Raw genomic sequence first — 11,728 nt, forward strand, 5'->3', positions numbered from 1 at the left:
CTATTTGTGAATTGAATCGAAGCTAATTTAGAAAGATTAAGAGAAGAACTTTCTAATCAAAAATATATATTCTCTTTCTTTAATTAGAGAGTAATTAAAATCTTTAATGTTATGATTAGTATATTTAATATTGATTAATTCAAAATTAGACTGTGATTTTATTATTATTTTATAATAGTAAAATAAGTTTAATTAAGTTTTATTAAAGTTATTGAATGTTATAATTAGTCATTTTAATGATGATTTAATAAAAAATTAATCGATTTTATATTAATTTAATGTGTTTAATACCTATTAAGGTGTTTATCATATTTATAGTATTGAAAAAGAAGTAATTAGTAGGTAATTAACTATGTTAATTATGTAATTAGTGTATCTAATGATGATTTCATCATAATCTGAACTATATTGGATCAAAATTACATAATTAATATTTCTTTTATGTGTTTGACATATTTACAATGATAAAATAGGTTTAATTAGATTTTATTAAAGTTATTTAATATTATAATTAATCATGATTTAATCAAAATCCGATCAATTTTAGATCAATTTAATATCTTTAATACCTATTAGGGTATTTGACATGTTTATAGTATTGAAAGAGAAGTAATTAGTGGATAATTAACTATGTTAATCAAGTGATTATTGTATCTAATGATGATTTTTATCATAATTTAATTCATATTGGATCAAAATTATATATTTAATATTTCTTTTATGTATGTAACATATTTATGATGATAAAATAGGATTAGTTATATTTTAATAAAATTATTTAATGTTACGATTAATGATATTTTATCGATATTTGGTCAATTCAATGTGTTTATACTTTATAGTTTATTTGATTTAAATTTGGTAGGATCATGGCACCAAAGGAACAATCACATGATGATGCATGAGTTCATGCTCGAAAGATAGATGAGAACCATCATCATTGGCAATGTATTTATTATGACTACATTGGTAAGGGTGGAGGAATAACTCAAGTGAAGATGCATTTAGTTGGTGGGTATCCTGATGTTATAAAATGCAAGAAGGTTCCGACGGAGATCCGTAAATTATTTCAAAGCAAGCTACAACAAGCAAAGTAAGATACATTAAAAAAGAAGGCAAGAGTTGAGGAAGAATATTATAGGGCTACGCATGAACCAGTTTATGATCAGTATGACGGTTGTGGCGATCAAGTCGACCCGGATCTCATAGTTGGGATTCGTGCATCATTGGAGCATCAGTATACAGTAAATGAAGCAATGAGGCATCGACGACCTGACTCATAGTTGGAGCATGACAGTGGTAGTGAAATCCAGAGGTCGGCCAGCATGAGACAGCCAACTACTCCTCCTCGGTTAGGCTGAAGTATTAGCATGAGATATGGTGGACTCTGTGGTTTTATGAGAGGTCTTGGTAAAAGGTCCATACTAGATATTGTTGATATTGATCCATAAGCTTATCCCCCACAAACAACGAAACAAACACTAATTGATGATACATACACAAAAAAAAAAAAGCGGGACATTGGGAAGACAACTTCAAAATAGTTTAACTTCCATAGGATTCCAGCCAACACAACCCAAGGTTCATATTATCACAGCATTATCTCTTCTATTCAAAAGTTTGGCACGGGGATCCAACCTCCAACACCGAAAGAGATTTACGACATGTACTTAGATGAGAAGGTGGTAGAACTAAAGGATTAGATCAAATTTTTTAAAAAGCAATGAGATGAATATGGGGTGACACTGATGTGTGACAGTTGGACAGGACCAACAAGAATTAGTATCATCAACTTTCTTATTTATTGTAACATAAGAGTGGTGTTTCATAAATTAGTTAATGCTTCTAAAAAGATTCAAGATGCAAACTATATTGAGAGCTTGATGGATATTGTAATAGAGGAGATCAGACCATAGTATATTGTCCAAATAATAACTGACAATGGAGCGAATTTCAAGAAGGCTGGTTTGCAATTGACGGAAAAAAAGAAAAACTTTGTTTTAGACTTCATATGTAGCTCATTGCATAGATCTAATGCTTTAATGATATTGGTGCGCTAGACGCGATAAAGAATTGTGTAGCTCGAGCACAATCAATTACAAAGTTTATATATAATCATCATTGGGTCCATGCTTTAATGCAAAAGTATATAAATAGTGTGATCCTTCGACTTGGAATCACTCGATTTGCTACCAATTTTATTACATTAAAGTCGCTACAGTAAAAAAAAAAAAAAAAAAAAAAAAAAAGGCATAGTTTGAAGGAAATGGTCACCTCACAAGAGTGGTATGATTCTAGATATTCGAGATTGAGTGATGGAAAGAAGATAGAAAAGTTCATTCTTTCTTCTAGATTTTGGGAGATTAGAAATCATACAAAGTGTGGAACTACTTTATATTGTTCTCCGTAAGGTTGATATGAATAAGTATCCACAGATGTTGTATCTTAAATATATGTTGATTTCAATAAGAGAAAAGGTCAGGAAAACATTCAAAGATGATTTTAAGGTCGACTAATATGTACGGATCATTGATCGTCGGACCGAAGTTCATATAGATCAAGATATCCATAATGCAAGTAAATTCATATTTAGAATAATTTAATTTATTATTTTTTAGATAATAAAAAATCATACTAACAAAACTGTCTTGTAACATATTATCTAAACCCGACAATTCAATATCGGTATGCTCTCGGAACGTAAAATGATTTACTAACGGCACTACGAAATGTTATATATCGACTCTTGCGAAAGATTACTAATGCAACCGATGCTCTTATAGAGGGTCGATTATTTCGAGAAACAGTTGGTTCATTTTCTGATATTGTAGCTATATCGTGTTGTTACATTATGGATCCTGGTGAGTAAAAGTTACAAATATTAATTAACAATTATATTTAATATTAATTATTTATTATGCTAATAAAATCTTATTTATATCTTTTTGTAGTTGAGTGGTGGTTACAATTTGGAGGGGATACACCATATTTAAGGAAGGTGGTCGTTTGTGTACTTTCACATACGACAACATCTAGTGGTTACGAACATAATTGATCAACGTTTGCATTGATTCACACAAAAGTCCGCAACAAACTCTCCTATAAACGGTCAGAGACACTGGTATATGTCCATTATAATATGCGACTAAGATTGTGATGTGCTGAGCTAAATAAGGAGCTAGAGGAACCATATATTGATCCCATCGACCTCCAATTCTACAATGAAAATTCAAAGTGATGTTAGATTGGGTTGAAGCAGCAGAAAACCAAAAGGATCCTCTACTTGATGAGGCAGGAGACCCTCAGCATCTTTCACGTTTTATCACCAAGGAAATAAAAGAAGAAGAAGCACAACCCCAACAGGTGGAAAATCTCCCTCGATCACAACGTGGTAGGAGTCAAACAACATCGAGTCAAGCTGCTAGAGGAACTACAGACACCCAACGGTCACAGTCGTCCACCCAACGTGCAAAGACAAAGAGGAAGGCAATAGCATCAGTCGCATTATTAGAAAGAATCGAGTCGAGCGACGAGACACCTTCACAATCACAATCAGTAACTCGCTTGGTCCAGAGACATGATAGCAACACAGATAGCAATGCCTCGACGGGTGATGGCAATGGTGCCGGCTAATCGTTGGTCTTGTCTACATAACTTGAGGGTGGTGCATAGACCGAGGAGCAATATTTTACATATGTCACCCAAGATTCAGATCATAGAACTCAACAAGGTACTGGTCAAGTTTATGGGCGGAAGGAAAAGTGGAAGGGGAAGGTAGTGGATGAATTTGAGCAGATGCGACATAGCATGCATGATATAGACACAGAAAGAAGCTCATCGTATTCACAGTCATCGTATTATAGAGAATTATACGGGCAACAATAGTATGGTGATAGTTGGTCATCCTTCTCTGAGCAATAGTATGATACAGAGTAGTAGATCAGTAGCGAAAGTTGAAGCTCTGACATTCACCAATATATACCTTAGGAGCTACCTCGAACAAATGTGATTCATAACGATCAACTTATGATCATCATTACATTGATGCATCAATGGCATACGGTGTATCAATATACTATGTCATGGGATCAATTTCATAATTGGGTCCAACAAACATGTCGTATTGATATGCATATGTATATGATCGAGGACCCCGATCTACCACCAGTGGAGGCTCGTTGTTCGTTTTGATAGTAGAATCAACAATCATATATATCTACATATGTAATTATTTAATTCATTTGAATTTTAAAATTTATATTGTAGCAAAATAGTCTAAAATTCAAATGATTTTTCTGTAGATATTTCAATATTTACAAAAAGATAATCCATAACGAACTAAAATAAGAACCTTACACAACACTATTTCTCAGAGCCTAAAAACGATATATGATACTATTCTTACCTAATTTACATTGATTTTACTAAGTTTATACTATTACTATATTTATTTCTAATTTAAAAAATTTATCTTATTTTTTTTATTTTCAGGTATTTTCGGAGGATTTTCACCTAAATTAGATATACCGCTCAGTACGCCCTGGCGTACCGCTCGATACACGAGACCATCATATCGAGCCAAGCTCGAAATACCGATATGATACGATATTTCAATTCTTGCAATTAAGTCATATTGTATATGCTGAAAGGATAAGAATTAAGTTAGATACACTTATGAATCATAGTTTTAACTAAGGATATTCCTCTGAGCTAAAAATAGAATAGAAACTTTGATAACAAAATGATGATCATCGAGTCATTGAGTATTTATCATTCATTGCAATATACCCTACACAAAAGATCTCTTCTCAGAACAAAATCCCAACACTCTTAAAATGGAGCCAAAAAGTTCTAGTTCTAACCATCTGAATCATGGTCGAATGCATCTTTGGATGATAGTGTGACAAGGGTAGTCCTCTGAGCTACAAAATGTAGAGTGCATCTTTGGATGATAGTGTGACAAGGGTAGTCCTCTGAGCTACAAAAAGTAGAGAGACTTTGACATCAAATGGAGCTCACCAAGTCCAATAGTATTTACCATTCCTTGTAACTATACCCAGCAGAAAAGATCTCTTCTCAAAACAAAGTTTCAAACACCCTTTACATGGAGTCAGAAAAGATATTGTTCTAACCATCTGAATCATATGGTCAGCTACAAAAAGAAGAAAAATTTTGATATCAAAATGGTGAGCATTAAGTCCATGAGATTGTTTCTTGTAATATACCCTACACAAAAGATCTCTTCCCAAAACAAATTTCCAACACTATCTACAAGGAGCAAAAAAAAGTTTGATATGATCTATCGGCTTGCAAAAGCGACCAGGATCAACATGCCCATGGAAGCAACAATCCTGAATCCTGGATTCTCCCAAAAGCTCAGTTCAATGCCGCAACATGCAGAGTTTGGTTGCTTCATAACCAATTCATCTCTTAATTCTCTTATTGCCTTGTCTCTTTTCTTTCCCATCTGTTAAATGAGAGAAAGCCCTATGTTACAATACAAATAAAATGGAACAAGAGTTGAAAAGGCTATATAATCTAACGGGAAAAGGAAAAATATAAATGGAAAATCAAATCCACAAGTTGCTAAGAATCTGTTTAATAGTCTGAAGGTTAGAATGTATGATGATCAGAGTTGCGAATTGAGCCTTGGCAACCTTACGTAAGACAGAGTTTGGTTTTTCGTATGAAACTACTTCGATACCTCCACATGGTACAGGTAACATAGGAGATATATATCTCTCTCTCTCTCTGGAGGATCTCAACCAACACTGCTTAGCTTTGGGTGGGTTACCAATGCCAGTAATTGGAGATTTCACAATTCAAACAATTAGTTATTATGGGCTAGCTTTAAAAGCTCATATTGATTGTTCATTCTTCAAATTTCTCTATGTGGCAGGTTCAGCATATTATAGCTAATTATAGCATAATAAATTTGCAACATACAAAATAAATATATATCTTTGGCTTTTATGAATCCCAATTCATATAAATGAGACATTTGAAATGCTGTGACTTTCACTCGTGAGTAGTAGACAGCTAAATTATAATTGAGAAGAAATCAAATAATGGCATGGGGAACTACAATTGTGGGTTTTACATGTACAAGGTTAAGTTGATTGAAAAGAGCATTTTACCATAAGAAACAACAAATCATTGAAGCACAGATAAGCAAGAATTCCAATGAATAGAATTTTTGTTTATTATGCATAAGGATATATATTTAGATGTGGCAACCAGTGTTGATCTTTCCATTTCTTTTGCAGTTAGCTAAGAGGATTACATATCAGCCATTCAATCTCAAACTGCACATGTGTGAATGTAAAATATAAAGGCATTAAGTAACATCCACTATGATCAATAACACTCTGCTGCAAGAGAAAACAGTGGGAAAAAAACATTTGTAATCAGCCAATGAATTGAGGCAAGTTAATCTGATAGCTGAATAGTAGTATGCTTAAACTCCAATTAGATATATATCAAGTACATAAAAGAGGAAACAAACAAAATGATGGAGAATTTTCAACATTGGGGGGAAAAAAAAAAACCTTCTGAAGTGTCTGCATTTGGTTCTGTGCTTCTTGTAGACAGAGTTCAAGTTTGATTATCCTATCATTCAGCTCCTCATTAGTCATACGATGTTTCTCTAGCTGCACCCATGAAAAATACCAAATAAGCAAACATATCGAATTCTGTCCTAAAAAACCTATAGCAAACAAGAATTTGCAGTCAACTCACTAAGACTAACCTGGGCTTCCAGTTCCTTGGTTTGTTGTTTCCAGTGTGCTGACAAGATCCTGTTCTCATCCCTCAACTTGGCGATCTCTTCATCCTTTGCACTCAGATGCTTATTGATGTTCTCAAAGTTCTTTGGGGAAACTTCTGCCAAAATCTTCCTGAGCTCACAATCCTTTTTAGATCCAGCTACATTAACTGCATGCATTATCTCTTGCTCCATTCGCAGTACTTCATCCTTAAGCCGCCTTTGAGAGAGCTCTCTTGCTTGAAGATCATTCTGCAGAAGGTCTATTTGTTCCCCTAGTTTATTTACTCTGGTTTCATGCTCAGCTAATAAACTATCTTTCTCATCTAGTTCTCTCAACAAGTCCAAAAACTGGGATTGAGCTGATTGAGCTGATGCAGCACTGGCCTCTGCGGTGGCTTGAGTAATTGATAGTTCAGATCTCAAGTCATCCAGATCTTTCATGTACTGCATGCAAAGAAACAATATTAGATGATTTCACAAAAAAAATAAAAAAAAATTGCACAGAGCAGGCTAATGCATGAGACAAGCAATGTCTTAAACTTGAGTAAGATGGTGAAGGTCGTAAAGCACCAACCTAAACCTGGTTAATTCTTCATGCAATAATGCTAAGTTCTCCACAGACATAGTGATGAAGGATCAATGCCAGGCAAAAACTTTCTAATGTGCATGAATGAACTACCCTTCATTCCCCAAGCTTCAAACTTGCAAAGTGAAGCTGCATAGCCTCCATGCTGTAGAAGGCACAAAGGGAAGACACCAATTCAAAGATAAGGTTCAAATTGCAGATCATCTTACACAATGGTGACCCCCATTAAATGCCAACTCATGAAGTTGACAGAAATCATAGTTATAGAAATGTCCAAGCCAACTTTAGAAATCATGGTTATTATAGATGTCAGATTCACTGAAGGCCAAAATTGAATAGTACAAATTTTGATGTAGCATTGTGTGCCAATAATGGATTTCAAGACTCTCCTCAAACAAAAACCAGATTTGATTTAACAAAGTGCTTGGACCAACAAAAGAAAATGTAATATCTTAGCAAGAAGTGAAAATTGGAAGAGGAAAAATGGGCTTGCTCAAAAATAAGAAAGAGATTGATCACCAGAATTATAAAATACTGCTAAGCATTTGAGGGTATGCTCTCCCACCACCACAACTGATCTCTCCCATACAGAAGCAGTGTTCATCATTGATGCTTAATGAGGAGAGCTGTAAGGATGAAAGGCACAAATGTCAAAGAAAAAGAGATAACAAACAAATATTGATCTGAAGGATCAAGTAAATAAGGAGATGAACACAAAGACCAAGTGCACAGAGAAGATATTATGATAGAGAATACACCTGGCTCTGATCATGGCAGCAAAAAGCCAAAAACGGCTAGATACAGCGATGGAGATATTGAGGAGAGAATGGAGAAGACAGAGTACATGGGAGAGCAAAGATAATCATTTCTGATGTCCAACTGAGAATGGTAATTAATTCAAACTGAGCAGATAAGCCCCTTGTACTTCTTCAAACCACAAAAGAACTCATCCTCTCTTTTCCATTACCAAGGAGTTGCATTTGTTTGCTGGGATGGGCTGACACAATTAATAGAATGCTATACACTTCCCAACCATCTTAGACTCATCCACATATTTACATGCATGGTAGGATTTATTTGTAGCCTTACGCACCATAAGAACTTCATATAGTGTATCAACTATATCAATATCATGTATTACATACATCATACATGTGCATATCATGATAACCACATTATAATAACAATATTGAATTGGTGAGAATAAGCATTTTTACAAGCTCAATAACCAAAATCCTGATCCAGACCCGACTTAAAGTTTTAGTGATCAATCCTCACTTTAGATCCATTAAAATCATGCATGTGTCTTAATTCCATATTGTTATACCAATCAACATGTACAACCCTGATCACCAATCAAAAAATGTCCAAAATGTTGGGTATGAAAACTCATTTTGGATTGGTTAGCTTATCAAATTCACAAATTCCTAGGTTCGTCTACCCAATAAAACCTGTAGCATGGTGTTTTAAGAATATTTTAAGAATGGTTTTCAGACAGAACAGAAAATTGTTATCCAAACAAGTATAATTTTTTTTCATTTTCAAAAAGACAACATGTATTCGAGAACACAGCCAAAGATACCCTTAATTGTCTAAGTTGTAGTACCTTAGGTTCAAACTTTAATACCAAATCAGAGTCCATGCACTAAATAACACCAAGGCTAAATTGTTTAATCCAAACATGTGTATTCAATTGCATGACATAAGTGGTATCACCTCCAACTGTAAATTTATTATCAGTTGCTAGAATTTGGTTTCCAAACTCACAAGCTCTCACAGCCTTAATCAAACAAATTCTAAACTCGAAGCCCAAAGCCCTATATATGCAAATATTTAGCAAAGAAGAAAGGCATTATACATATTTATTATCAGAAAGCTCAGGAAATTTATACTTACATAAGCAAATTGTCTTCACAAATTGTGTACCTAACTGAAATGATAAATCGACAGTGTGTACCGAAATCTAAGTTATTTGGCAAGAAATACACAAAGACTTATCTCAATTCGTCAGCCCTAAGAAATAATATTTCTTTTGTTCAAATAGGAGAAAATTTCTAAGCAACCAGCAAATAATTAACAATCCTTTTGACTCTAATACCCGACATCACATATGGTCCTTCCTTACAGAAATAGATCCAACTAATCAGAAAAATATCAGCATCCAATAACCAAAGGAAAGCAGGAACGAAACTTAACAAGCCCTAATACCATTTCGAGACTAGAATTAAAAGCAAAACATCAAGGAAATTCCCAAGCATTGCACCTCCACACTAGCAGAAGTAGATGCCTTCAGCTTTTCATCCTTCTCTCGTAGGCATATCTGTAACCGGCCTATGTCTTCCTCCATGCTCTTCGCCTTCTTCTCTGTTGCCTGTCAGGGACAACAAAACATTTTCTTTCGGATTGCAAGAAAACCACAGCGTCGTACGATTCCACTCATAGCATCAAGAAGATAAAAAACCTACCTTTCTCGTGAGGGTCTCTCTCGCGAACAACTGCTCCTGCAAGACCAACCGACGCCGGACATCTTTCAGCTCCGTTGCCAACGAAACTACGTTCCTCTTGAAGCTCAACCTTTTCTCTTCCAGGTCCTTGAGAAGCGGGTCGAACTCTACAGCTGATGAAGACGATGCCGAAGCCTCTACCGTGTCCGTGGTAGACATCAGCACATTCCCGACCTAACTTGCGAAGGACTGGGTCCGAAAGAAGTCACGTTTGGGCAGAATCTCGATCTCCCTCTGTAAACCATAGGGGTCGCACTATGATTTAGGCAACAAATGGCTACAGTTTACCCTAACCTGCTTCGAATTCAAAACGCCAACGTCCGGCTTTGGGCCCCTGGCGGAGTTCAAAGCGAAAACGGTGGTCTGCATCTACATCCGAAATGACGCAAAAGAACAATTCCGTACACTCACAATGAAACAAATATTAAACTTTTTTTTTCTGGACTTTGCTAGAATCATGGCCAGTAGCATCTCAACAAAAGGGGAACCGAGATCAATCGATAGCGAGTCCTTACAAGCTGCAACGTTATGTCCGCCATATCTCTAACACAAAAATTACAAGGAGAGCGTTTCCTTACCTCAATGGCATCAACCCAAACCGCAACTCGCCGAAACTGCACCTCCAAAGCCGCACTTTTCTCTCCCAAAACCCGCGTAAAACTAAAACTTTGCAGACTATTTCACTCCTTCCGATCGAAACCTCACCTCCAAAGCCTCAAGTCGATCTACGAACTTAGTGCTTCTTCCGAAATATCGAGAGTAAATCCTTAGAAAAGCTCGACCTTTGAGTACCACTTCCCCTTCTTACCCATCTCATCCACGTCCTTGTCAGGGGACCCAGGAAGAAACCCACACATCAGCGCCTCGGCACCAGAAGCGTCTCCTCCGGTCCCGGAAGCTACATCGAATAACAGACCGCGAAAGACGATGAGATCTTTTAGCAGTAACAAGGATTCAAACTCGATCTTTCAAGCGGAGCGATCAAAATCTCTCTTTTCCTCTTCAAAAGCACGAGCTCGGGATCATCGATTCCTACTCGCAGACAGGGGAAGTGGTTGAAGTGAGCATCCCCTGGTTCGGACGCATATAAATAGGTCACCTTCCGGAGCTATGGTTCGGGTTCGGAGCCTCCTTGGCCCGGCCGAACCAAAACCGCGCGGCAAATCCAAATTTGGGCCTCTAGTAGCCGGAAGGATGACCGACACGTGGCGGTTCACGAGGTGCCGTATTGTCTATTACTCCTTTGTTTGGGCGGTACGAAAAGACTTCATTGCCCTCAATTGGGTCAAATTATAGGGTTGGGATTTTGATTAGTATATGTCTACTACGAAATGAGAATTCAAATGTTAGGATCTAAGAACACACCAAAAGATAGGAAAACTCAAACGTTTTCCCTAAGAAGATATCTCTTCAATGACTAATATTTTCATTCTTACGTTTTAAAAAATTATAATGAAATCCTTATACTTATACTTATGAAAGTAAAATATTTAACCTCATTTCTCCTATGTTATCGATTTTATTAACGAAAAACACTCTATATACTTAATAATAAATAAAAGTGAGATGAGTCAGCACATATTTAGTGATCAACTCTATGGTCTTTTTCATATATAGAATTGATGACACGAGAAGAAATGAGATTAAATATTTTATTTTCATAAGAATAAAGATCTCATTATAAATTTTAAAAATATAAAGACCGATATAGTAAAGACAAATAAGTACAAGTGTAATATATAATTAACCCGATATTAAAATGTTGAAGATAAAGTTATCATGATATTTATCTTGCAAACATTTCTTAACGACTTCAAATTAGATCAATAGAATTTCAATTTTTAATATAGCATGAGTGATATAAATAATATA

At 35.5% G+C, this 11,728-nt stretch overlaps 1 protein-coding gene across 1 annotated transcript; it reads right to left on the reverse strand.

Annotated features, from left to right (window-relative positions):
* Positions 1-5,012: 5,012 nt before the first annotated feature.
* Positions 5,013-10,885, reverse strand: LOC135645384 (nuclear envelope-associated protein 2-like). Its single transcript, XM_065163706.1, has 6 exons — positions 10,435-10,885; positions 9,818-10,090; positions 9,616-9,723; positions 6,749-7,210; positions 6,549-6,650; positions 5,013-5,467 (listed from the first exon to the last, which is right to left on the reverse strand). The coding sequence occupies exons 2-6, from the start codon at positions 10,013-10,015 to the stop codon at positions 5,300-5,302; spliced, it is 1,038 nt and encodes a 345-aa protein (XP_065019778.1). The 5' UTR covers positions 10,016-10,090; positions 10,435-10,885; the 3' UTR covers positions 5,013-5,299.
* Between the last annotated feature and the right edge of the window lie 843 nt (positions 10,886-11,728).

The sequence above is a fragment of the Musa acuminata genome, chromosome BXJ3-8 (assembly GCF_036884655.1).
Source record: "Musa acuminata AAA Group cultivar baxijiao chromosome BXJ3-8, Cavendish_Baxijiao_AAA, whole genome shotgun sequence".
Classification (NCBI taxonomy): domain Eukaryota; kingdom Viridiplantae; phylum Streptophyta; class Magnoliopsida; order Zingiberales; family Musaceae; genus Musa; species Musa acuminata.

Coding starts and splice junctions, on each gene's coding strand:
- LOC135645384 (XM_065163706.1), bottom strand. CDS start 10,015: ATGTCTACCACGGACACGGTAGAGGCTTCGGCATCGTCTTCATCAGCT. Junction 9,724..9,817: donor GAGAGACCCTCACGAGAAAG/GTAGGTTTTTTA, acceptor TGTCCCTGACAG/GCAACAGAGAAGAAGGCGAA. Junction 7,211..9,615: donor CTACTTCTGCTAGTGTGGAG/GTGCAATGCTTG, acceptor CTTTGCATGCAG/TACATGAAAGATCTGGATGA.